The sequence below is a fragment of the Macaca fascicularis genome, chromosome 11, assembly GCF_037993035.2.
Source record: "Macaca fascicularis isolate 582-1 chromosome 11, T2T-MFA8v1.1".
NCBI lineage: Eukaryota > Metazoa > Chordata > Mammalia > Primates > Cercopithecidae > Macaca > Macaca fascicularis.
This window is the reverse complement of record NC_088385.1, coordinates 22131813-22159811: the sequence shown is the minus strand read 5'-3', so window position 1 is coordinate 22159811 and position 27999 is coordinate 22131813. Positions and strand designations below refer to the sequence as shown.

Below are 27999 nucleotides of genomic sequence, written 5' to 3'. Positions count from 1 at the left end.
ACAAACAAACAAACAAACAAAAAAAGAGAATGAATGAACTCTTTTTTTTTTGAGACAGAGTCTTGTGCTGTCGCCTAGGCTGGAGTGCAGTGGCATGATCTTGGCTCACTGCAACCTCTGCCTCCCGGGTTCAAGTGATTCTTCTGCACTGGCCTTTCGAGTAGCTGGGATACTCAGGACTACAGGTGCGCACCACTATGCCTGGATAATTTTTTTGTATTTTTAGTAGAGACGCGGTTTCACCGTGTTAGCCAGGATGATCACGATCTCTTGACCTCATGATCTGCACACCTCAGCCTCCCAAAGTGCTGGGATTACAGCCATGAGCCACCCGCGGCCAGCCTTCTTATTTTTTTTGAGACGCAGTTTCACTCTTCTTGCCTAGGCTGGAGTGTAATGGTGCAACCTAGGCTCACCACAACCTCTGCCTCCCGGGTTCAAGCGACTCTCCTGCCTCAGGCTCCCGAGTAGCTGGGATTACAGGCATGTGCCACCACACCCAGCTAATTTTTGTATTTTTAGTATAGACGAGGTTTCTCCATGTTGGACTGGCTGGTCTTGAACTCCTGACCTCAGATGATCTGCCCACTCCAGTCTCCCAACGTGCTGGGATTACAGGCCTGAGCCACCGTGCCCGGCCTGAATGAACTCTTTCAATCTGGAACTATATGGATGAACCTCATTAAGTTAAACGAAGACAGGCAAAGAGTATATGGTTACACTTCATATAAAGTTCAAGGCTGAGTGCAGTGGCTCATGCCTGTAATCCCGGCACTTTAGCAGGCCGAAGTGGATGGATCACTTGAGCCCAGGAATCTGAGACCAGTTTGTGTAACATAGTAAAATCCCATCTCTGCAAAGTATACAGAAATTAGCCAGGTATGGTGGTGCATGTCTGTAGTCCCAGTTACTTGGGAGGCTGAGGTGAGAGGATCGCTTGAGCCATGAGGTGGAGGTTGCAGTGAGCCAAGATTGTGCCATTGTACTCCAGCCTGTGTGAGAGACTTTGTCTCCAAAAAAGAAAGTTCAAAAATAGGTAAAACTCATCTATAGTTTAAACGTCAGGTGCTACACTATAGCTACTCAGGAGACTGGGCAGGGGTAGGATCACTTGAGACTAAGAGTTGGAGGCTGCAGTGTGCTATGACCGCACCCGTGAAGAGCCACTGCACTCCCATCTGGGCAATGTGGCAATACCCTGTCTCTAAAACAACTAAAAAAAAATTAAGGAAAAGAAAGAAGAAAAGAAAAAAGTCTAGTAGTGTTCCTTTTGGGAGAGGAGTCTCTGGCATGCTAGTAAAATTCAATGTCTCGATATAGATGTTGGCTAAACTCCTAAACAGCGTGCTTTTCTGAGAACATGTTATATTCCAAGAAAAGAAAAAAAAAGTGTGTGAGTTGGGGTGGAGGAGGGATTGCTGCAGAGTTTTCTAGAGACAGGGTTTTGCTCTGCTGCCCAGGCTACAGTGCAGTGGCATGATCATAATTCACTGCAGCCTTGAACTCCTGGGCTCAAGCGATCCTCCTGCCTCAGCCTCCCAAGTAGCTAGGACTATAGGTTTACACCACCATGCCCAGATAATTTTTTAATTTGGGGTTTCACCATGTTGCTCAGACCGGTCTTGAACTCCTGGGCTCAAGCAATCTTTCCAAAGAACTGGGATTACAGGTGTAAGCCTTGGTGCCAGGCCAGACTTTTTTCTCACACTGTCACCTGGGCTGGAGTGCAGTGGTGTGATCTTAGCTCACTGCAGCCTCAACTCCCCGGGCTCAAGCAATCCTCCCACCTTGGCCTCCTGAGTAGTACAGGTGCACGCCACCATGCTGGGGTATTGTTTTTTAATAGTTTGTAAACTCAAGGTCTCACTGTGTTGTCCAGGCTGGTCTTGAACCCCTAGGCTAAAGCAATCCTCCTGCCTCAGCCTCCCAAAGTGCTGGGATTACACGTAGGAGCCACCATGCCTGGCCAATTTTTTTTTTAAAAAATTGTCTAAGTTTAGGGTATGGAACAAGTAAATTTTAATAGTGCTTACTTCTGTATAGTCTGTACTGAGACAACACTTGGCCACTGTGTGGGGGAGAAAGTGAAGTAGGTCTAAATACTTAAATGTAATGAAATTCCAGATTTCCAAAAATATCAGTTAAGGATTTTAATATTTGGCTAGATGGCTATATAGCAGACATATACTATGTCCTTTATTAAGAAAGGATTAATGGCTGGGCATGGTGGCTTACGCCTGTAATTGCAGCAGTTTGGGAGGCCGACGTGGGAGAGTCTTTTGAGCTCAGGAGTTAAGACCAGCCTGGGCAACATAGGGAGATCTCATCTCTACAAAAAAATTCTATTTAAAAAAAAAAATCAAAACTAATGATGCATTTCCAAGTTTTTAATATGAGGGAAACTTTCCTTTTCTTATCTAAAATCAATGGCAATTTACAACAAAGTCTACTCAAGGGAATGGTTATACAATACACTAGACACAAATCTCAAATTGTTTTCTCTGTATTTTACTGTCACACAGCCTCTCTTTTTAATAATCAAGTAAATATTGTAAGACTATAGGTGACTACAGTAAAAAAAAAAAAATAATAATAATTACTACTATTCTTGGAGCTAATAAACTGTTTTACCTCTGGTTTGCTTCTCAATTAGGGTTTCTAAGTTTTAATTTAAGAAATGACAATTCATTTTTCTGCTTTTCATTAAAAAATAAAACCTGTAACTTTGGAAAAGTATTGACATAGATTTTTAATATCAAAATGAGGGAGAAGCAATAGATGCAGTGTAATTATTCATTAACTTCCTAATTTAAACTCAAACACCTCTTTCAAACTTTAAGTAATATTACAAATTAATGTGCACTACTATATCTTGGAAAATTAAAGCCTTATGATATTTAAATTAATTTTACTGGTATATTTCAAGGATCAGGCAAAAAAATTAAAATGTCAATTTTTTGGTCACTAATACCCCACCATAACAGTCCTGCCAACTGGTATTAGAAGTTGTTGATTTTTCAAGTCAATCAAAATAAAGTTATGTCTGATTTATTAATTTTTTCATTTTACCTTCAGGATGTAGAGATTTCCTGGCTCACATTTAAAGAATGTGCTTAATTATTTGAGGAGATTTTTTAAAAATAATTTTTTTTTTTTTACAAATTTATACTTGTCATGTAACTGCTTCTCAAATAAAATCCCTCTTACTATACTATCTAATGACTATACTGGCATACTGGCTTTTTTTAACCTAAGAAGATGTTTACGTTTTATTATTATTTTTTCACTTAGCCTTGACTTGAAACACACTAAAAAGATGTTTAAAAGGGCACCAGTTCAAACCGTATAAAGTGAGGTTCTACTATCAGCCACAATTATAAAGCTATCTATATTTTAAATTTCTAGTTTATGACCACAATTGTAGTCATTCTATGTTTTAGCTATTTGTAATCTTTAACTCCTGTGTTTAGTTTCTTCTCTGATGTTTTCTATGAAACAAAACAATCTTCTCATCTCAAAGAAAGTGCTTGCTTTCTATTGTTAAAAATGCTAGATATAATAAAAACAGAAAGGCTAGCACACAGGGGAAGATTTAAATAAATAACTATTATTGCGCCAAACTTCCGTTGGCTTTTTTGTGGATTTTGTTTTGTTTTGTTTTTTTGAGACGGGGTCTCAGTTTGCTGTCTGGGACCTCTCTGGGCTCAGGTCATTCTGCTGCCTCAGCCTCCCAAGTAGTTGGCACTCCAGGCACACGCCACTGTGCTCTGCTAGTTTTTTTTTTTTTGGTAGAGAAGGAGTTTCACCATGTTGCTTAGGCTGGTCCCAAACTCCTGGGCTCAAGTAATCTGCCCACCTCAGCCTCCCAAAGTACTATGATTACAAGCATGAGCCACCACACCCAGTCTGGGGAAACCAAAAGTTGATTCTTTGAAAAGAAAAACAAGATTGACAGACTGTCAGCTAAAATAACAAAGAAAAAAAGAAGATCCAAATAAGCATAATGAGAAGCAACCAAGGTGACATTACAATGGATTCCACAGACATACAAAGGATTCCTAGAGACGATTACGAACACCACTATGAATACAAACTAGAAAATCTAGATGAAATAGAGAAATTCCTGGAAATATACAATCTCCCAAGATTGAGTCAGGAAGAAACTGATACACTGAACAGGCCAATATTGAGTTCTGAAATTGAATTTGTAATAAAAAACCTGCCAAACAAAAAAAGCCACAGATCAGATGGATTCACAGCTGATTTCTACCAGACACAAAGAGCTGGTACTAATTCTACTGAAGCTATTCCAAAAAAAATAAGGAGGGTCTCCTCTTTAACTCATTCTATGAAGCCAGCATCACTCTGATACCAAAACTTGGTAAAGACACAAAGAAGAAAAAAAAACGAAGGCCAATATCCCTGATGAACATAGATGTAAAAATCCTCAACAAAATACCAGCAAACCAAATTCAATGGCATATCAAAAAGTTAATTCACCATGATAAAGTATGCTTCATTTCTAAGATGCAAGATTTGTTCAACATATGCAAATCATAAATGTGAGTCACTAAATAAACAGAATAAAAAACAAAAAATGTATGATCATCTCAGTAGACACGGAAAAGGCTTTTGATAAAATCCAGCATCTCTTCATGACAAAAACACTCAAGAAATAATTCCATGTTGAAGGAATATGCCCTAAAATAGTAAGGGCCATCTATGACAAATATACAGTCAACACCACACTGAGACGGGCAAAAACTGGAAGCATTACCCTTGAGAGCTGGAAAAAGACAAGGATGCCCACTCTCACCACTCCTATTCAACGTAATACTGGAAGTCCTAGTCAGAGCAATTAGGCTAGGCTAGCAATTAGAGGAAGAAATAAAATGCATCCAAATAGGAAAAGAAGTCAAATTATCTCTCTTCACAGACGATGTGATCTATACCTAGAAAACCCTGAAGACCCTATCAAAAGGTTCCTACAACTGATAAATTACTTCAGGAAAGTTTCAGGACACAAAATCAACATACAAAAATCACTGGCATTTCTATACACCAATAATGTTCAAGCTGAGAGCCAAATCAAGAAGGCAATCCCGTTTACAATACACACACACACACACACACTGCTAGGAATGCATCTAACCAAGGAGGTGAAAGATATAAGAACTACAAAATACTGTTGAAAGAAATCATAGATGACACAAACTAATGGAAAAACATTCCATGCTCATGGATTAGAAGAATCAATATTGTTAAAATGGTCATACTGCCCGAAGCAATCTACAGATTCAATGCCATTCCTATCAAACTATCATCATTTTTCACAGAACCAGAAAAATTCTTAAATTCATATTGAACCAAGAGTCCAAACAGACAAAGCAATCCTAAACAAAAACAAAGCCAGAGGCATTACGCTACCTGACTTCAAACTATACTATAAGGCTACAGACTAAAACATCATGGTACTGGTACAAAAACATACGCAGACCAAGGAAACAGAATATAAAACCCAGAAGTTAAGCCACACACCTATGGCCATCTGATATTTGACCAAATTCACAAAAATAAGCAATGGGGAAAGGGCTTCTTATCTTCTTATTCAATAAATGGTGCTGCAATAGCTGGCTAGCCATACGCAGAAGAATGAAACCGACCCGTTCCTTTCACCGCATACAAAAATTAACTCAAGAGGGATTAAAGAGTTAAGTGTCAGGCCTCAAACGATAAGAATCCTTTAGCCAGGCATGGTGGCTCACGCCTGTAATCCCAGTACTATGGGAGGCCGAGGTGGGAAGATCACATGAGGCTTGGAGTTTGACACCAGCCTGGCCAACATGGTGAAACCCTGTCTCTACTAAAAATACAAACAGTAGCCAGGCTTGATAGGGGGCACTTATAATCCCAGCTACTTGGGAGGCCGAGGCACGAGAACTGCTTGAACCTGGGAGGTGGAGGTTGCAGTGAGCAAAGATCGTGCCACTGCACTCTAGCCTGGGCAACAGAGTGAGTCTCCGTCTCAAAAAAAAAAAAAAAAAAAAAAAAAAAAAAAAAAAAAAAAAGAAAAAAGTAATTGCAACAAAAACAAAAATTGACAAGTGGGACCTAATTAAAGAGCTTCTGTAAAGCAAAAGAAACTATCAATGGAATAAACAGCCTGCAGAATGAGAGAAAAGACTCACAAACTATGCATCCAACAAAGGTTGAATATCCAGAATCTATAAGGAGCTTAAGCAATTGAACAAGGAAAAAACAAAACAAATAACTCTTAAAAAATGGGCAAAAGACATGAACAGACACTTAAAGGAAGACATATAAGTGGCTAAAAAACATATAAAAAATGCTCCATATCACTAATCATCACAGAAATACAAATTAAAATCACAATGAGATACCATCTCACATTCATCAGAATGGCTACTATTAAAAAGTAAAAAAAACCAAAAAACAAAAAACAGATGCTGGCAAGACTGCAGAGAAAAGGAAATGCTTATAACACAGTGAGAGGACATATGAATTAGTTCGGCCACTATGGACACTATGGATTTCTCAAAGAACTTAAATCAGAACTACCATTTGACCCAGCAATTGCATTACTGGGTATATATCCAAAAGAAAGCAAATCTTTCTACCAAACATACCCATGCACTTGCATGTTCACCACAGAACTATTTACAATAGCAAATACATGGAACCAACCTAGATGCCCATCAATGGTGGACTGGTTAAAGAAAATGTGGTACATATACACCACGGTACTACACAACGATAACAAAGAATGAAATTATGTCCTCTGCAGCATCATGGATGCAACCAGAGGCCATTATCCTAAGTAAATTAATGCAGGAAAAGAAAACCAAATACCGCATGTTCTCACAGGTGGAAGCTAAACGCTGGTACTCATGGACATAAAGATGGTTTAACAGTGAAACTGGGGACTACTGAGGGTGGGGAAAGAATGGGGATAAAGGTTGAAATTGGGTACTATGCTAGGTATCTGGGTGACGGGCTCATTAATACACCAAACCTCAGCATCACACAATAGACCCAGTTAACAAACCTGCACATGTACCCCCAAACCTAAAATAAAATAAAAATAAATAAAAAGTATAGGGAACACTGCTTTACACGTTTCCCTTGTGCTAATCCTAGTTTTGTGTACTTTGTGGCCTACCAGGTGAGGAGAAGAGTTCTCAGAATCACAGCTTTGATCTATAGAGGTGCTAATGTTACAAGCCTTCTGCTTGGGGCTTAGATTTGAACTAGTGCTATGAATTGACTGTGACAGATTCAGTGAAATCCTTTGAGATTCTGCCAGCAAAAATGTAATTCAAATTTAAATCTAATCAACATTCACTGAGTGCCAACCATATGCCCAGTATGATGTTACACACATGCTAACATTTGAAGCCTTAAGCTACAAATATAAATAAGTTTACATAAAGGCACAAATAACATAGTTTGTATTCTATGCAGTAAGACTTGTCTTAGAAGAATATATTCTGAGGGTTTGTCATAACCATGGATTATTGCTGAAGGCAAGGAAAAAGAAACCAGGAAAGTGATTACATAAGATAAAAACCAGAAAAGGGGATACTCAGAAGATCAATTTATTTTTATTTTATTTATTTTATTTTTTTCAGATGGAGTTTCGCTCTTGTTGCCCAGGCCAGAGTGCAATGGCGCGATCTCGGCTCACCACAACCTCAGCCTCCTGGATTCAAGTGATTCTCCTGCCTCAGACTCCTGAGTAGCTGGGATTACAGGCATGGGCCACCATGCCCGGCTAATCTTGTATTTTTAATAGAGACAGGGTTTCTCCATGTTGGTCAGGCTTGTCTTGAACTCCTGGCCTCAGGTGATCCGCCCATCTTGGCCTCCCAAAGTGCTAGGATTACAGGCTTGAGCCACCATGCCTGTCTGGCCTATTTTCTATTTATTATTACTTTTTTTTTTGAGACACAGTCTTGCTGTCGTCCAGGCTGAAGTGCAATGGCACGATCTCAGCTCACTGCAACCTCTGCCTCCCGGGTTCAAGTGGTTCTCCTGCCTCAGCCTCCTGAGTAGCTGGGATTACAGGCATCTGCCATCACGCCTGGCTAATTTTTGTATTTTTATTAGAGGCGGGGTTTCACCATGTCAGCCAGGCTGGTCTTGAACTCCTGACCTTGTGATCTGCCTGTCTTGGCCTCCCAAAGTGCTGGGATTACAGGCGTGAGCCACCATGCCTGGCCTTCTATTATTAACTATTTTGTTTTAGAGACAGTGAATCACTCTATCACCCAGGCTGGAGTGCAGTGGCATAATCACACAGCCTTGACGTCCTGGGCTCAAGAGATCCTCCCACCTCAGTCTCCTAAGTAGCTAGGATCACAGGTGTACAACACCATGCTCAGCTACTTTTTGTTTCTTGTAGAGATAGGGTCTCCCTAAGTTGCCCAGTTTGGTGGTCTCAAACTCCTGGGCCCAAGCAATCCTCCTGCCTCAACCTCCCAAAGTACTGATTACAGGTGTGAGCCAGCACTCCTGGCAACATTCATTTCTGTTAAGACATTTTTAACATATTCCCATCTGAGCTAAAGTTAACCTTGAGATGGAGCAAATTCTGAGCCTACTGATGAGATTTAATTTATTAATCCCAGTTGATAAGGGATTTCCTAAAATTAGAATTTCAAGAGCAGACATCAAATCATTAAATAGTTTCCAACTAAATGTCTGTAGAGCCTACCATTTTGATTTGACTCAAGTTGTCCTAGAGACCCTGAGCTTCTCATTAGCTTGGCATTGACAGCTTAACCCCATTTTCCCTTTCTAATCTCACATTTTCTATCCTCTCACAGGAATCCTCTATCCCACTCAGGCAGTTAGTTCTATTTCCTCCTTTTCCAAACATGTCTCCTACATTCTCATCTTTGCTGTGGCTTAAGGTGTTTTGTATTATTTGAATAAACCACTCTTCATTTCTCTTCTCGTTATATTCAAATCCTACCTATCCTTGATTAGCTTAGTGACTACTTCCTTGTAGACAGTATTTCAGGTGCTTATATTTTCTTTATGACTATATTACAGAAATTCATATAGATCTAATTCTTCAGAACTGCAGTAAGAAGGTCTGGATTTGAGTTTTAGGCATATTATTTGTTAGCTTTGTAACCTTGGGTAAGTCATTCAGCTCAATCATTCATCAAATGTGAATGAGACACAGTTTCTTATTTCAAGAAACTCACAATGGAAAGGATATTAAATTTTAAAAAAGCCTATAAACATGACAATATAATTAAGAGACTCAAATGAGACAACAGCAATGACAGTATTTTAAAAATGGAAATAGAAATATAAGGTATTTAAGAATTTCTCAAATTAAGTTTTCAATGATTTCAAAATCATGGTATATTCCTTTAAAAATAGCTCACGTTTGGAATTCAGGGTTCAGAATAGAAGCCAAGTTGAGATTCTGGGATCTTGCCAGCCTGGAAAGCCTCCTCTAAATTAAGCTATACTGTCTGTGGCCCTTCTTAAAAGATAGCTGCTCCTTAGCCCATTGAAGTGTAAGTACAGACAAAGGTTTGGGAGCAGTTTTATATAACATGGCAGTTTTTGCTAAGATTTCTCTTTCAAAGAGCTGCTTGGACTGGTGCTCTTACTATGTTTATAGAGATGACCACATCATAGGATCTAAAGCCAGCTGTTTAAACTCATAAAACACTCAATTTATAAGCTGCAAGTTAAGACTTTTAGATTTCGTCATTCCAGGAGACTCACAGTCATAGTCATATGACTATGAGTTACAAGGTTCTGTTATGTATATTTCTTTCTTTCTTTTTTTTTTTTTTTTTTTGAGACAGAGTCTCGCTCTGTCCCCCAGGCTGGAGTGCAGTGGCCGGATCTCAGCTCACTGCAAGCTCCGCCTCCCGGGTTTACGCCATTCTCCTGCCTCAGCCTTCCAAGTAGCTGGGACTACAGGCGCCCACCACCTCGCCCGGCTGGTTTTTTGTATTTTTTAGTAGAGACGGGGTTTCACCAGGTTAGCCAGGATGGTCTCGATCTCCTGACCTCGTGATCCACCCGTCTCGGCCTCCCAAAGTGCTGAGATTACAGGCTTGAGCCACCGCGCCCGGCCCCTTTTTTTTTTTTAAAACAGGGTCTCACTCTGTTGCCCAGGGTGGAGTGCAGTGGCATGATCTTGGCTCACTGTAACCTCTGCCTCCTGGGTTCAAGCAATTCTCCTGCCTCAGCCTCCCAAGTAGCTGGGATTACAGGCACCTGCCACCACACCCAGCTAATTTTTGTATTTTGGTAGAGATGAGGTTTCACCATGTTGGCCAGGCTAGTCTCGAACTCCTGACCTCAAATGATCCACCTGCCTTAGCCTCCCAAAGTCCTGGGATTAGAGGCGTGAGCCACCACACCTAGCCTTGCTATTTATATTTCTATTGATTGATTGATTGAGACAGAGTTTCAGTCTTGTCGCCCAGGCTGGAGTGTAATGGCATGATCTCGGCTCACTGCAACCGCTGCCTCCCAGGCTCAGGTGATTTTCCCGCCTCAGCCCCCTGAGTAGCTGGGATTACAGGTGCTTGACACCACACCTGGCTAATTTTGTATATTTAGTAGAGATGGGGTTTCACCATGTTGGTCACTTCAGGTGATCCACCCACCTCGGCCTCCCAAAGTGCTAGGATTACAGGCATGAGCCACCGTGTCTGGCCTATTTATTTTCTTAATGCAATAAATTTTCACATATTTCAGAATTTTTCATTTACATGATACATAAAAACAGGAATATTTATCTCCCCTGTAAAACACTCATTTCACAAAGACAAAATGGTTGGCTGGGTGTGGTGGCTTACACCTGTAATTGCAGCACTTTGGGAGGCCAAGCCAGGAGAATCACTTGAGACCAGGAGTTTAAGACCAGCCTAGGCAACACAGTAAGGCCCCATCTCTATGCAAAAAAAAAAAAAAAAAAAAAAAATCTAGCCAGGTGTAGTAGTGCCAGCCTGTAGTCCCAGCTACTTGGGAGGCCAAGGCTCTCACTTGAGTCCAAGAAATTCAGGCTACAAGTGAGTTATAGTCAAACTACTGTACTCCAGCCTGGGTGGCACAGTGAGAACTTGTCTCATAAGTAAGTAAATAAATAACAGAATGCCCACTAATTAAATAATCTTTTATTTTTATGTTCCTAAAGAGAAGCACACACTAATAACAAATTACTATTTTTTGCTATAATAATAATGAAGAATCCTAAAGAGAGCCCAGTATTTAAAAAAAAAAAGAGAGAGAAGAAAATAGAACTACATATTCAAGTTACTTCTATTAGGGGAAAAAAAAATCTACTTACGGCAGTGGCTCGAGAAAGTTCTCGACACGTACTAAGCAGTCCATTTTGTAAATCATCCCTTTGTAACACCACTGTCTGAATGGCTGCTGGGTTATCTGCATGCATTTCTATCTCTTGGCTGGCTGACAGCAAAGCTTGCTCAAGCGTATACTATTATAATAAAAAGAATTACATTTAACGTTCTGCATCATCGTATTAATTCTTTTTACTTATCAGTGTCCTGATAATAATCATATTAAGTAACATCAGTTGTAGACAATAAACATAACTGTCCTACTTTCTCCTTGTGGAGTTGCTGAAGTTTCTCTTCCAGAGCATGCACCACTTTATCTTGTTCACATAATCGGCTTAACTTGGCCTAGGTTATAAGAGAAGATGTCTTGTTAGCAATTTTTAAATTTTTTCTGTAATTGGAGGTAGGCAATCATTATCTGACCAAAAATCTTTATTTCAATCCATAAAATAAAAGCTAAAATATAGCTTATAAAGACAGAATGTCTAAAAAATAGGCATGTAAGCATTTTGCCTCTACAATCTGCTAAATAGGTTAAGTGATATATGCAGTCCTTAATTAAAATGCTTACTGGATTCTATTGTTACATATTTAAAAAATCATGCTCTTGGATTTTTAAGTCAGCTGGGCATGGTGGCGTGCTCCCGTAATCCCAGCTATATGGGTGTCTGAGGCATAAGAATCACTTGAACCCAGGAGGCAGAGGTTGCAGTGAGCTGAGATCGTGATACTGCACTCCAACCTGGGTAACAGGGAGAGACCCTGACTCAAAAAGAAAAAAAAAAAAAAAAAAGAAAAGGGGGTATAACTCAAAAAACTCAATGAAATAAAACCAGGGGAAATAACGAGGGAAGTATGCATAAGAATGTATGGCAAATCAGCAATCTAAAATATGATTTAAAAGAAACTAAATTTAATTTAAAAAGGAGTAGTGATAAAATTTCTAAAGGCCGATACTTTATCTGAAAAACATAGCAATTCTTCTTTGTCTCCAGTCTTCCATAACTTTTTTTTTGTTTGTTTTGAGGCAGGGTCTCACTCCATAACCCAGGCTGGAGTGCAGTGGCATGATCTCAGCTCACTGCACCTCTCCCTTCTGGGTTCAAGAGATTCTCATGCCTCATCCTCCCGAGTAGCTGGGATTACAAGCGCGTACCACCATGCCCAGCTAATTTTTGTATTTTTAGTAGAGACAATTTTTGTATATTTAGTAATTTTTGTATTTTAGTATGCTACGTTGCCCAGGCTGGTCTCAAACTCCTGGCCTCAAGTGATCCGCCCACCTCGGCTTCCCAAAGTGCTGGGACTACAGGTATGAGCCACCGCGCCCAGTCAATCTGTAACTTCTAAAAATCAGAAATAGTTTTTACTTTAAGTGATGCTTCATATGTTGGACTACTAACAATAGGGAGTAGAGGGACGTAGAGGGCAGGAAACAATAATTTAGAGCACACACATAAAATATGAATTTATCTGATGTCATTTTGGACGACTTGGGAGAAAGAAGTTTTTTGGTTATGCTTATTTCCAGTGTTTTTGGCAGAGAATATAACAGAGTACTGACAATATATATCATACTAATACTTACATCAATATCTACTTCTTCAGGTCTGTATTTGTATAATGTGCCTCTACCTTCATCTTGTGACAGCTATAAGAAAAAAATCATATAGCAACTTAAAAATCTTAATTTAAAAATATATTTAGCCTATAATTAATACTTTGGATTTATATTAAATATATATAATATAACAAAGATGGATTTTAATGATTCTTATACTTTTAGAAGTTTAATTCAAACACTGATTAACAAAGTAGAAAAATACTTAACAGTGATATAATATGCAAGATACATAAGAATGATGTATGTAACAAGCTTGTTAAACATAATAATATGCTGGTCAAACAAAACTAATACAGTATCTTACATTCTTTCTTTTAAAGACACACATTATTTTAATAAAAAAATTGACAAATACCATCATTGCAACTGTATCAAATCAAATACTTAAATCAAGCAAAGTTCAACAGTCAAAACCATCCTTCACAGTATACACATCATCACACACTGTATATGTGTACACTCAAATGTCAACACATCTTATTTAACGAAAATCTATAACATATTGTATACATATACATAATATATAAACACACATACACAATATAGACTTATCTTGTTCTTCTGTCTTAAGAACTAAAAGATAATGAAGGAAAAGGATGGGTTTAATTGAAAAGAGGAAAATCATTCGAAACCTCATAAAACTGAAAGCCTATGTTACAAACTATGGGTAGTCAAATTTCATTAAAAAGTTTATGTGTGTTTGTTGACACCATTTGTGTTACTCTATTGTAAGGAATTATTTAGTGTACTTAAATATCCTTTCTTCAGCTTCTTCCCAGTATATTTTGGTTAAAAGATATTTTGTGGTTACTTCTGATTGTGCTTAGCAAGATTTCAATAGCCATCCCAGTCAGTTATATCACAGATAACATCATAGCCTCTGCAGGCAATACTTCACTATTTTTCTTGTCTTTTGATTTTTATATTGACTGTGAGAAAGTAACAAAAACATAGTAGAAAAAATTTAAATGGGGCTCATTGTATGCTTACTAAATTGCACAATTTTTTCAAGGTGGGGTTAGAAGTAATGTGTCCCAACTATATTCCAGTTTAGAAAATTAAATTTCATATATGCATTATACAAAAGAATGTATAAATGACAATTCTGTATGTTTTCTCTATGAAAGAAACTGCCTGACAGTTACAGCTTTAAAAGGAAGCATTAAATAATGATTTAAATAGGAGATAACTTTGAATTGATCTAGAAATGTGGGAATCAGGAGAAGGTTGAAAATATAAGCATTCCAAACATAAAATAAATCCTGGATTTACATTTCATTTCAAGACATTACTTTCACATACCTCATGCAAATGAATCTGTGACTATTTAAGGGTATGCACAGTGATTGTTAAACCACAAAACTTTCATAGAAATGAATATTACATGAAAAATGAATTTAATGACAAAAGTTAGAATACTCTTACACTATTCAAAATAAGTATCCTCAGGTGTGTCCTGAGAAGTGTCAATTGTCATTGTAAATTAAAGCACCTAGATCCAAGAAAATAATTTATATTCCTATCTGGAAAAAAATAATAAAAAGTAAGTTTTAAATAGGTAGATCTATGATAAAAAATGTAAGACAATGCCAAAATTACATTTTTCACATTTATAACAAATTAAAGATGAAAGGTCATAAGCTACCAAGATGTTCAAATATAGTTTCCTTGGTATTTATTTATTTATTTTTTGAGATGGAGTCTCGCTATTGCCCAGCCTGGAGTGCAGTGATGCAATCTTGGCTCACTGCAACCTCCGCCTCCCGGGTTCAAGTGATTCTTCTGCCTCAGCCTCCAGAGTAGCTTTGATTATATGTGCACCACCATGCCCAGCTAATTTTTGTATTTTTAGTAGAGACAGGGTTTCATCATGTTGGCCAGGCTGGTCTCGAACTCCTGACCTCAAGTGATCCTCCCATCTTGGCTTCCCAAAGTGCTGGGATTATAGGCATGAGCCACCACGCCCAGTCATAGTTTGCTTAATATTTAAAGTTAAATGCAAAACAGCTTTACTAGACTACAGAATCTGAATATAACTAGCGGACAGTGTTTCATCTGGATTAAAATATCAAATATACCCTACATCTCAGAGTCAACAGAAAAAAAGACTAGTATATTAAAGTGAAAACTTAGTAATTTATAGTAAATCTTTAGGATATTGACATACTATTTTTATTTGGGGAGTCTTATTGCAGATTTATTTTTACATCACCTAGCATATCATAATAGAGAAAAATGTTTACTGTAGTTACAACTTTAGAGTGATATTTCCTTTATAGCCATATAAATATATTACACGTATCAATCCGATTTTTGTGGTATTTCTGTTTTCAGTACCACCGAAATTTTTCTTTAAATCTTTTAAGTTATTCAATAAAGATATTCAATAGACATCAACTAACCAAATCCTTAAACCTTTCCCCACACACTGCTTTTACGACAGAATAAAAGCATAAGAAAACAGAATTATTCCTTAAACAAATAAAAACACCTTCATGTAATTGAAAAGGTTGCTATTTTGTTCTCAATATGAAAATCCTGACCCCTCATCCCAACCTCCGGTCTTACCAAAAAAAGAAGGAAAATGTAAATTTCATGAGCATTCTGCTTAACTCAAGTTTTGCATGGTTAAGTTCATGGTAACACTTTTTATCAGTTTTTTCAAATACACCTTTAGCAAAAAAAAGAAAAAAAAAAAAGGTTTGGTTTGAATACTTCATTTGAAGTACTTTACCAACACTAGAAAAGCAAATGAAAAAATGGGCTATGTAGTAATTACACAAATTTGTGCAGTGCTCCAACTTCAGGTTGAGGAGTGTATTATATAGATTTTATTAACTACATAAGGACATGTGTTATATTTTATTTAGGATGTTGGAACCTTTTAAAGTATCTGATAGCTTCTTTTTTTATAAAGCTGTCCTTGGCAGTAAAACAAAGTTACTTATGTTAATTAAAATTCAACTTCAATATCCCTTAGGTACGTGAACTATATATATTTTAGAGTATATGAACATAATACATAAACTCCAAAAAGGAGTTTTGGGGAAATATTTTAAAATTTGATAAAATTAGACATTATATCCATAGAGGGCAAAAAACGCCACCATGCCTGGCTAATTTTTTGTATTTTTAGTAGAGACGGGGTTTCACCGTGTTAGCCAGGATGGTCTCGATCTCCTGACCTTGTGATCCGCCTGCCTCAGCCTCCCAAAGTGCTGGGATTACAGGCGTGAGCCACTGCGCCCGGTGGAATACAGAATGCTTTAAAAACAAACAAACAAAAAGAGATAGTATCTCATTCTGTCACCCAGGCTGGAGCATAGTGGTGTAATCGTAATCACAGTTCATTGCAGCTTTGGACTCCTGTCTCAGTCTCCTGAGTAGCTAGGACTATTGGTGTGTGCCACCATGCCTGGCTAATTTTTTCATATTTTGTAGAGACAGGGTCTTGCTTTGTTGCCCAGTCTAGTCTCAAACTCCTGGGCTCAAGTGATCCTTCAGCTTGGGCCTCACAAATTGCTGGGATTATAGGAATAAACCACCTTGCCAGGCCTGGATTCAGTTTTAAGTCTTTTTTATTTGACCAATTTTAAGAAAATTACTGCCTAGATAATTTCTTGGGCGTCCTCCAAGGGAGAAAAATGCAAACATTTCCATAAACTGAGTGGCTATGATTCAGAATAAAATGGGTTATAAAACATTTTGCCATTGTATTTCTAGCTAAATATCAAGAACTTATTAATACAACATTGTCAATTAACTTCAGAAAAGCAAACTGTACCAGTACATTTTCCCTGGATAATAACATGATAAGGGAAACCTGGAGAAACAAAAAATATAATTTCAGTTTGTGCAAATTTATAAACACAGTTTAAAAAAATGTGTCAGGCTGTCACTTTAATCTATTAAGGATGTCCTGCAATAATTAAGTCCTTTAGTAGTGGCTGAATAAAAGTAAGACAGTCTGAAGACTCCCTAGCATTAACAGCACTGAGAGTTAACACTGATTTCCTGGTAACTGGTGGCTCAGCCATGCCCAGGCAAGGCTGCTGACATTAGACATTCAGATCTTTCTGTTCTGTACAATTTTAGTTTTCTTTCACGTATTAATATGAAGAAATATTTATACAAATCTATTGCTCTTTCAGTATTCAGGGTCAGTGATGCTATACTGAGCCAGTCTCATATATCTTCACTTTTTTCTCCCCCTCTCAGCCCTTCCCATTTCAGATCTCCACATTTGGGAAAACCCCAATTAGAACTTTTAATGCAACTGAATAATTTAAACTATCAGACTTCCGCATCAATAACCCTGAATGTTGAGCATTATAAAAAAGAAAAACCAACCAAACTAAATAGGAAATCCAGGCTAAAACATGCAAAACGTGATAAAAACATAACCTATTATAACAAAATCTCTTTGATCTCATGTCAATTTAGCATTACATAGATGATATATTTTACTGACAGCTTCAGACACTGCAGAATGTATCAGTTTTGGAGTAAGTATTAAGACTCTCAGTGTGGTACTTTGGAATAGAGTACCAAGGTCTATAATCTGGTGACTTTAAGAATTGAAAGATTCCATTTTCTTTTGATAAGTAAAGCTGTTTAACTTTAAATATTTAAGTTTGTTAATCTCTTTATTGCAAATTTAAGACCATTTTCAGTCATCTAAAAATATACTTTAAATACTTTGAAAACTGTGCTGAAATATAAGTCACCTTCTGATCAACTGTACCCATTCCTCAGTTACAGGGCCCTGTGATGCAGATCCCATGGCAACTGAACCAAATAGAGGCCTAAAAAGCCAGTGTGAGCTCAAAGTCCTTCTTTTTACTAGGTGCCTTATACATTTTAATCAAAATATATATTCATTTTTCATGTTAGTTAATTTTCTTCTTCTGCATGATTTTTAAAGATTATAAAGGTCATACGCCAGAGTAATTTGAGGGTGTTGAGGTGGAAGAAGCTGATGCTGAGAAACACATAGCTAGAAACATTTAGACCATGAAATACACAAAAATTTGATAGAAACATATATGACTTCTTTTGCAGATCTGCAGATTACTAAGGTTCCTAAGTTAAAGCCAGTCAACTCCATGACACACATTTTGAGTTTGGAAAAACAATAGGGCAACTTATGATAGTCTTGACGACTGCTTGAGAATGGTAAGAACACAGGGAGAAAATACCCCCAGTATGTTAAGAAGCGGCTATCTTTAAGTTTTACCATACCACAGTACAGAAACTAGATTTGAATAACGCCCATACAAATAGAATGTATTCTTAAAACACTAGGTTGGGGGAAGTTGTGAAGGGCTACCCCTGAAAGTAAATATTTTTACAAAGCCTTTTCCCTAAAAAATAGGTATAATGCTTTTAAAGTTAATAAAACCATATGAAAATCTAGTAATTTTGCAAATGTACTGCAGACCTCCAAGTACATATCAATCAAATACTCTGCACAAAAACTTTAGGAAAATGGCACATTTAATATTCAACAGCAAAATGTTCAGCGAAGCCATGCTAAGAATACTGCAGCATCTTGAAAAGCATGGATGAATTGTGGTTTTCCAAATAAACATAAACAAAAAATAACATAAGAAAAACACTGATGTCATGAGTAAATCTGAGAATAAATCAAAACTGTCACTGAGGGATTTTGCAGATGATAAAGCAGTATCATTCACTGTCCAAGACCTTACTTGCTGGTACAGTTGGGGTCTTAGCGCCGAGTTCTCAATCATTGTGTGAACCATGGTGATAATAGGTTCATTTTCTTTCATCTATTTCAAATCAGGAGGAGCATACAGCAAACATCAGTTTACAGCATAGCTAGATTTGAAAGACGACACTGTAAATATAGCCTCTACTTTAATATCTTCCTAATAGTGCAGTTGTTTACATTTTACCCCATGGTTGTACAGATTTAAGTCATATAAACCATTTAAACAAGTATTAAATGCTGTGAAATACTTTCAAGAAAAAAACTACTAATTACAACACTGTCACAACTAGTTTTACTTCATACATATAATCATGATATAGTCAATTAATTAATATTGCTACACATACTAAAATAGATGATAAATCATAATTCAAAGGATAAACTAAAGGGCAAGAACCTACACATTCAGGAGAAAAACGGTATAATTTAATTGATTATGAATTCAGTAATAAAGCTGAAAATGATATTCAGTTCTGTGTAAGGTTATAAAAAATTAGTTCTCTAAAAATATTAAAATATTATAATATATTGAATGTGTCACTTAATCACATATTTTGTTAAAGGTAATCTTGACATTTATAGATACTCTATTTTGGATTTTCTCACAGTATAATACCACATGGAGAATTACTCAAGGATATGCAAACTAAGACTTATTCGGCAAAGACTTGGTATGTTTCCTCAGCTCCTAAAAAGGTAGTCTGAAACCAAGCTTAACATTTCCAGCTATGTTATACTTAATTACTGCCTCTAGAAAAATATTTGTTTTAGCAGGCTCTGTACTTGAGTTAAAGCATTCAAAAGACAATTATGATGTATACAGTAAAAGGCCAAGAAAGCTTTATCATTTGTAAGCAGACAGGTCTGCTTATAATAGTAATTTGTAACGTTTACTTTATGTAATTTTCATCTTTCATATATAGAAAATAAGGATTTCTATTGTGGCTGACAAATGCTACTTACTGATTCAGCTAAGTCTACAACAAAAGTTCATTAATCTCAATATTAATAAATTTATTAATATAATGTAAGAAAAAACTAAACCTTAAAATTATTTTTCTAGACAATTATATTTTCAGTCTAACTGCCAATGTTTCACCCAATAAAATTTGTTTAGTTATCAAATTAAAAACCTCCTATGACTGGTTTAATCTACTTTTTAGTCAATTAAGTGATAATTAAACACACACTTGTCTTTTAACAATATCTCAACTAAAAGTTTCATTCAGACTAGACCATTTGTTTTTAAATCTCTGTGCCTACAACTGCTTTTTGGAAGTGAGGATACTGGAAAAAAAAAAAATCTTCACTGAAGAATAAATTGACAAATTTTAGTTGTACATCAATGACTTTTGACAAAAGTATTCACATATGTTAACAGTAAAAATATACAGACTGTTTCCATTTACCCAGGTAGTTCCCTCATGTTAGTTTACCACCAACCTGATTAATAAATTAATTTTATTTGTCAAACTTTTTAATTAAATGTAAAGGTAGTTGGAACAACCATCAGTTAAACAAAAAATTCTTACTGTTATGATCCGTTGCCCAGGTTGGAATGTGGTGGCCCTATCATGGCTCTCTGCAGCCCCAAACTCCTAGGCTTAGGCGATCCTCCCACCTCAGCCTCTAGCATAGCTAGGACTACAGACACATGCCACCATGCCCAGCTAATTTATTTTTTTGTAGAGACAGGGGCCTCACTATGTTGCCCAGGCTGGTCCTGAACTTCTGGGCTCAAGCAATCCTCCTGGCTCATCCTTTATAATAGTTTTGGGGGGAGCCAGGAACCTCGCTCATAAGAGATGGTAAAATCGATAAAGGTTGTGTGCTCTGTTTCACTGAGCGGCCGTTGTCCCATCTCTCTTCCTTTCCTTGGGCCTGCCTATTCCCCCAGACACAACAATATTGAAATTAGGCCAATTAATAACCCTACAATGGCTTCTAACAGTTCAAGTGAAAGGGAGAGTTGCATGCTTATCACTTTAAATCAAATGCTAGAAATGATTAAGGTTAGTGAGGAAGGCATGTCGAAAAGCTGAGGGGCCGAAAACTAGGCCCCTTGTGGTAAGCATTTACCCAAGTTGAGAAGTCAAAGAAATAAGTTGTTGAAGGAAATTATAAGTGCTACTTCACTCAACATACAAATGATAAGAAAGCAAAACAGCCTTGTTACTAATAGGGAGAAAGTTTTAGTGGTCTGAAGAGAAGATCAAACAGCCACAACATTCCCTTAAGCCAAAGCCTAATCCAGAGCAAGGCCCTAACTCTCTTCAATCCTATGAAGGTTGAGAGAGGTGAGGAAGCTGCAGAAGGAAAGTTGGAAGCTGGCAGAGTTTGGTTCATGAGGTGTATGGAAAGAAGTCATCTCCATAATATATAAGTGCAAGGTGAAGCAGCAGGTGCTGATGGAAAAGCTGCAGCAAGTTATTCAGAAGATCTAGCTAAGATAACTGAAGTTGTTGGCATTCAGTGATAGATTTTCAATGTAGACAAAACAGCCTTGTATGGGAATAAGATGCCACCTAGCACTTTCATAGCTAGAAAGGGAAAGTCAATGCCTGGCTCCAAAGCTTCAAATAGGATGACACTCTTGTTTGGGGCTAATGCAGCTGGTAGTTCAAGCTGAAGCCAATGCTCATTTACTATTGTGAAAATCCTGATGTTAAATCTACTCTGCTTACGCTCCAAAAATGGAACAACAAAGCCTGGATGATAGCACACCTATTTATAGCATGGTTTACTGAATATTTTAAACCCACTGTTGAGAACTACTGCTCAGAAAGATTTCTTTCAAAATATGACTGCCCATTGACAATGAATCTAGTTACCCCAAGAGCTCCAATGGAAACATATAAGGAGATTAATGTGGTTTTCACGACCATTAATACAACATCCATTCTGCAGCCCATGGATTGAGGAGTCATTTCAACTTTCAATTCTTATTATTTAGGAAATGCATTTCATAAGGCTCTAGCTGCTATAGACAGTGATTCTTCTGATGGATATGGGTGAATTAAAGAAGAAACTTCTGGAAAGAATTCACCATTCTACATACTAGATATTCGTGATTCAAGAGAGGAGGTCAAAATAGCAACATTAACAGAAGTTTGAAAACATTGGTTCCAACTCTCATGGATGAGTTTGAGGGGTTTAGAACTTCAGTGGAGGAAGGAACTGCAGATGTGGCAGAAATAAAAGAATCAGAAGTGAAGCCTGAAGACGTGAGTGAATTGCTTCAATCTCATACTAAAACTTCAGTGGACGAGAAACTGCATCTTATGGATGAGCAAAGAAAGTTTCTTGAGATAAAATCTACTCCTGGTGAAGATACTGTAACATTGTTGAAATGACAACAAAGCATTTAGAATATATAAACTTGGTTGATAAAGCAGCAGCAGGGTTTGAGAGGATTCTGTTCAATTTTATTATTATTATTACTTTTTAATTTTTTGAGACAGAGTTTCGCTCTGCTGCCCAGACTGGAGTGCAGTGGAGTAATCATAGCTCACCACAGCCTTAACCTCCTGGGCTCAAGCGATCCTGCCGCTTCAGCTTCCCAAGTAGCTGGGACTACAGACGTGTATTTTTAATCCTGGCTGATTAAATTTTTTTTTTTTTTTTTCAGAGACAGGGTCTTGCTATGTTGCCAAGGCTGGTCTCAAACTCCTGGCCTCAAGCAATCCTCCCACCTTGTCCTTCCAAAGTGACAGGCATGAGCCACCATGCCCGACCCCATTCCAATTCTGAAAGAAGTTCTACCACTTGCAATATATTCTCAAACACCATTGCATGCTACAGATAAATGTTTTCGTGAAAAGAAGAGTCAATTGGTGTAGCAAACTTCATTGTTGTCTTATTTTAAGAAACTGCCACAGCTATCCCAATGTTCAGCAAGCACCACCCTGATCAGTTAGCAGGCATCAACATTGAGGCAAGATCTTCCACTAGCAAAAAGATTAGGACTTGCTGAACGCTCGGATGATCATTAGTGTTTTTCAGCAATACAAGATTTTTTTTCTTAGACATAATGCTATTGCACATTTAACAGACTACAGTATAGAGTAAGCATAACTTTTACAGGCACTGGGAAACAATAACAACAACAACAACAACAACAAAAAACACGCCCAGCTAATTTTTGTAGGGATGGGGTTTCGCCATGTTTCCCAGGTTGGTCTTGAACTCCTGAGCTCAAAGTGGTCCACCCGCCTTGGCTTCCCAAAGTGCTGGGATTACAGGCGAGAGCTACTGTGCCCAGCCTGCTTAAGTTCTTTTGTTTTGTTTTGTTTTTGAGAGGGAGCCTCGCCCTTGTCACCCAGGCTGGAGTACAGATGGGGCCATTTTGGCTCATTGCAACCTCCACCTCCCGGGTTCAAGCAATTCTCCTGCCTCAGCCTCCTGAGTAGATGGAATTACAGGAGCCCACCACCACACTCAGCTAATTTTTGTATTTTTAATAGAGATGGGGTTTCACCATGTTGGTCAGGCTGGTCTCGAACTCCTGACCTCAGATGATTCACCTGCCTTGGCCTCCCAAAGTGCTGGGATTACAGGCATGAGCCACTGCGCCTGGCTTTCAAGTTCTTAAAGAAAAAAAAAAAAAAGAATATACATAATTTGCTTCTGGTTTGAATATGACAATCCTAGAAACCATTTTAAGAGTGGTGTTAACAGTCTACATACTGTGATGTAAGGAATCAGAGGAAAGACTAAATAGTACATGTAGGATGTTTAAGAATTCACTTGAAATGAGTTTAATGTTTTGCTTCTTGCTTTAATTCCTTCTTTGAAGTAATAGGTAACATAGATTTACATTTCAGTTAATTGCTAAATTATAAAGCTAATATAAAAGGCAGATTATTTCATAATAATGAGAATGTATGATTCAGGCATTACACAATTTTCTTTTTTTTTAAGTTTAAGGGTTTTATTATCAAAGTATTATAAAATAATTTCAGAAATTGTACATCAACATGGCACAGACTGTAGCCTACTTTTTACTGCACAAAAGTGGAGCTTGAAATGCCTCTAACAAAGAAAACAGTTGCCTAACTACTTTGCATATATAACATGAAATCACTGTGTGCATAAGAATACTACTGCAGTAACACAAATTTATCGGTTTTATACAACTTGAGATTTTATTTTATTTTTTGAGACAGAGTCTCACTCTGTTGCCGAGGCTGGGGTGCAGTGGCACAATCTAGGCTCACTGCAACCTCCACCTCCCGGGTTCAAGTGTTCTCCTGCCTCAGACTCCTGAGTAGCTGGGATTACAGGAGCCCACCAGTAATTTTTCTATTTTTAGTAGAGATGGGGTTTCACCATGTTGGGCAGGTTGATCTCGATCTCCTGACCTCAGGTGATCCACCTGCCTTGGCCTCCCAAAGTGTTGGGATTACAGGTGTGAGCCACTACGCCCAGTCAATTTGTCTTATTTTAAAAGCATATGAAGGACAATTTAAAATGCACTATCCCTTTTTTCCAACACTGAGCTTAAGACAAATTAATGGAAGAGTGGAAAATTCAAAATAAGGGCAAGAGATAAGTTTTTTCTTTGTTTAAGATGGACTCAGGATAGGTAGATAGCTTTCACTGATGTAGATGTGGAATAAATTATTTCAGGAAAAAAAATTCCCAAACATCTTATGAAAAAGTATACAACTCTACTTCAAAATATACTATTTACTCACTGCCAAAGACAGTTTTACTTGAAATCTTGTTTCTGTAATTAAACCCTAATTAGCCATCAAAAAAGGTTAGTGCATAATAACCATTCAAAGTTAAACCAAAATGACAAAAATTTTGCCACAAGGCTTAAAGGATTATCTATTTCTTTTCTTTTCCTTCTTTCTTTCTTCTTCTTCTTTTTTTTTTTTTTTTTGAGATGGAGTCTCGCTGTGTCGCCTAGGCTGGAGTGCAGTAGCATGATCTCAGTTCCCTGCAATCTCTGCTTCCTGGGTTCAAGTGATTCTCCTGCCTCAGCCTCCGGAGTAGCTGGTATTACAGGCATGCACCACCATGCCTGGCTAATTTTTGTGTGTGTGTGTTTTAGTATAGACGAGGTTTCGCCATGTTAGCCAGGCTGGTCTGGAACTCCTCACCTCAGGTGATCTGCCCGCCTTGGCCTCCCAAAGTGCTAAAATTACAGGCGTGAGCCACTGTGCCCAGCCGGATTATCTATTTCAAATGCTCATTTCCAGATGGAACTATAAGAATGTTAATTTGTCACGTCAACAAACAAGACCATAAGTAGATCCATCATGTTGGAGGATTTTAATGACATTTAGGATATTCTTGCCACAATAACATGCAATCAGTGCATTTCCTACATGGCTCTATTAACCCGATGCATAACATTCTAGAAGTACTATGAGTGAAGTTAATAAAGGAAATTATATGACATAAACAATCCATTCCTGCTGTAGGAGCATGCAGCTTTTCATTTCTGTTATGAAGCAGCACCAAGAGTAAAACTGTTTGGTTATTCCATCAGATGTCACCATGACAAGAATTGCTTACGTCATACCATTTTCTAAAAGCTTTTTGATGTAAATTAGTATCAATAACGGGAGCTTTATAGCCATTAATAACTCAGAGCTGTATACATCTAGGTTTGAGATGAACAAATATAGCATTCAGAAATCACACAAAGGAATGACACTGATGCATGTATACAGTTGGATTCCCATAGAGGCAATATTCAGTCACTCATACCCATGTCTTCTTCATGATGATCATTCCCATTCACTTTGGATTCTCTTAGTGAATCATCAGTTCCCTTTTCCACAGAACATTTCTTTGTTTTAGGGGAACCTGCTTCTATTGCTTTCTTCTCTTCTTTTTTCCTCTTTCTTACTGTCATAACCCGGTTCCTCTTCATCATAAACCCGTGTAACTTTTACATCTATATCACTCTCTGATTTTCTTTCCTGATCCTTTTCCTTATCTTTACTCTTCTTCTTGTTTGTTGATCATTCTCTTTCATCCCTACTATCTTTCTCCCTACTCTTTCATCCCTACTATCTTTTTTCTTCTTTTTATGTCTCCCAGGGGATGGTGAGGGAGACAATTTTCTTTTAGGAGACTGCGACTTTTTGGGAGATCTTGTTCCACTCCTGCTTCTTCATTGTCGTCTCTGTTTGTACTTCTACAATGTCTGGCTCTGCTGTAATTTTTTGGTGGTGTTTTAGAACGTTTCTTTCGTCTTCTTTCTTTCTGTCTCTCGTTTTTGATGTGCTCCTTGATCTTCTACCTCTCTCTCTGGAATGAGATCTTCTCTGTCTTGGGCTTTTGGATCAACGACTCCTAGACTTAGAATGTGATCGCTCTCTTGATCTGTTTCTTGACTGTCTGTGTTTAGAAGATGATCTTGAATGCCTTCTTTCTTCTTTGGTTCTATAGCAGCCGAAATTAGGGACTGTGCTTCTTGTACTCTTTACATAGCTTCCTCTATTTTTTTTTGAGACAGAGTTTTGCTCTTGTTGCCCAGGCTAGAGTGCAATGGCACGATCTCGGCTCACTGCAACCTCCACCTCCAGGGTTCAAGCACTTCTCCTGCCTCAGTCTCCTAAGTACTTGGCATTACCGGGATGTGCCACCACACCCGGCTAATTCTGAATTTTTAGTAGAGACAAGGTTTCACCATGTTGGTCAGGTTGGTCTTGAACTCCTGACCTCAAGTGATCCACCCACCTCAGCCTCCCAAAGTGCTAGGATTACGGGTGTGAGCCACCACGCAGGGCCTCTTCCTCTATTTCTTTACTAGAGGTATCCGGTTTCAGACTTGGTGAAACAAGACCAGCAGCCACATGCTTCAACTTGGGATCAACAGTACTCATAAGCTTCAGCAACTGATCTGTGGCAACAGACTGAGTTCAACTTTGCTCCAGGAAGCCCAAGGGCAGCAAGGGCAGGACCAAGAGTAGGAGCCCCCAAAGCAGCCGGTGGAAGGGCGCCAGTCTGAGTAAGTGGGTTAGGAGTAGGCTGGAGCCCAACACCAGGCAGAAGACCTGCCACTGCATTAGCTGGTGCCAACAGAGACAGGCAAGCCTTAGCCTTATCAGGAATAACTCCTTCTGCATATGGTACATTATCAAAGCTCTGTCAAGGAACACAGTGTCAGATGTGGTGCCGCAACTGCTGAGTCTGGATCATGGAACTTAACAAGACTGAGATTGGCAAAGGTGAATGATCCAGCGGGAAGAGGTGTGGTTCGTCGATCTTGCCTAGGAAACCGAAGAGAGTCCGCATCTGCTCAGAGCTAGCGCTCGGGGAGATTAGTCATCTATTACCTCGGTGCCACAGCCTCCACCGCCGCCACCACCTCCGCTACTAGGCCTGCCGCTGGGGCCCGGACCCGCAGTGCTGGGGACGATGGTAGTGTTGCTCATGGCGCTGCTCGCATTCCCGCTCCTGCTTTAACACATCAAACACACAGCGAGGAAGGGAAAGAGGAACTGGTTCGTGGGAGGAGGGTGTCCGATGCTCCAGCCTCTGCTGCTCCAGCTGCCACCGCCACCGTTTCTCCACCCAGCCAGACGCCGCGGGGGAGGGGAAGCGAGCACGCTAGCTGGAGACCACGAGAAAACAAACGGCCGCCTCCACCTCGCCTCCAACCCCACAGTTTTCATAATTAACTCTAGCTGTAAATAAGAAAACATACGTGGCAACATCTTGGAAATACACTTAGGTAATAATGCCAGTGTATTTTTGTTCACAACAAAACATATTTTTACTTGGAATGTCTAAGTCCAAATGTTTAGAAAAACTATCTAGAAAATCTGATACTTAATCCTGGCCTCTTTAACAGTTTTGAGGTCTGTTGGGCAAATATGAATAACTTGATTTATTTTTTTAGACGGAGTCTGGGACTGTCGCCCGGGCTGGAGTGCAACAGGGCGAGCTCAGCTCACTGCAACCTCCGCCTACTGGGTTCAAGTGATTCTCCTGCCTCAGCCTCCCGAGGAGCTGGGATTACAGGCACCCGCCACCACGCCCAGCTAATTTTTTGTATTTTTAGTAGAGCCACAGCGCCCAGTCTTCAAATAGGTTGATTTTCTTTCTTTCTTTCTTTTTTTTTTGAGACGGAGTTTCGCTGTTGTTGCCCAGGCTGGAGACAATGGCAAGATCTGGGCTCACTGCAACCTCGGACTCCCGGGTTCAAGCGATTCTCCTGTCTCAGCCTCCCGAGTAGCTGGGACTACAGGCATGTGCCACAAAGCCCGGCTAATTTTTTGTATTGTTGGTAGAGATGGGTTTCTCCACGGTGGTCAGGC

General features: G+C 38.5%; 1 protein-coding gene and 1 pseudogene across 50 annotated transcripts in view; both read right to left on the bottom strand.

The window, feature by feature from the left end:
• Window positions 1–27999, bottom strand: part of PLEKHA5 (pleckstrin homology domain containing A5) — a 250359-nt gene that overhangs the window by 41351 nt on the left and 181009 nt on the right. For 22 of the 50 annotated variants that reach the window (XR_010579307.2, XR_010579308.2, XM_065523815.2 and 19 more), the window contains 5 exons: window positions 18696–18776; window positions 13522–13557; window positions 12949–13011; window positions 11625–11705; window positions 11348–11497 (listed from right to left, as the gene is read on the bottom strand). Coding sequence is in view for 45 of the 50 variants with exons in the window: in XM_065523815.2 (XP_065379887.1) it covers window positions 11348–11497; window positions 11625–11705; window positions 12949–13011; window positions 13522–13557; window positions 18696–18776 (411 nt within the window). In the remaining 5 variants the exon portion in view is untranslated. Of the gene's footprint in view, window positions 1–11347; window positions 11498–11624; window positions 11706–12948; window positions 13012–13521; window positions 13558–18695; window positions 18826–27999 lie in introns of all 50 variants that reach the window. The other 28 variants (XM_005570284.5, XM_005570289.4, XM_045364813.3 and 25 more) reach the window with 3 other exon arrangements.
• Window positions 25280–27114, bottom strand: LOC123567470 (serine/arginine-rich splicing factor 11-like; annotated as a pseudogene).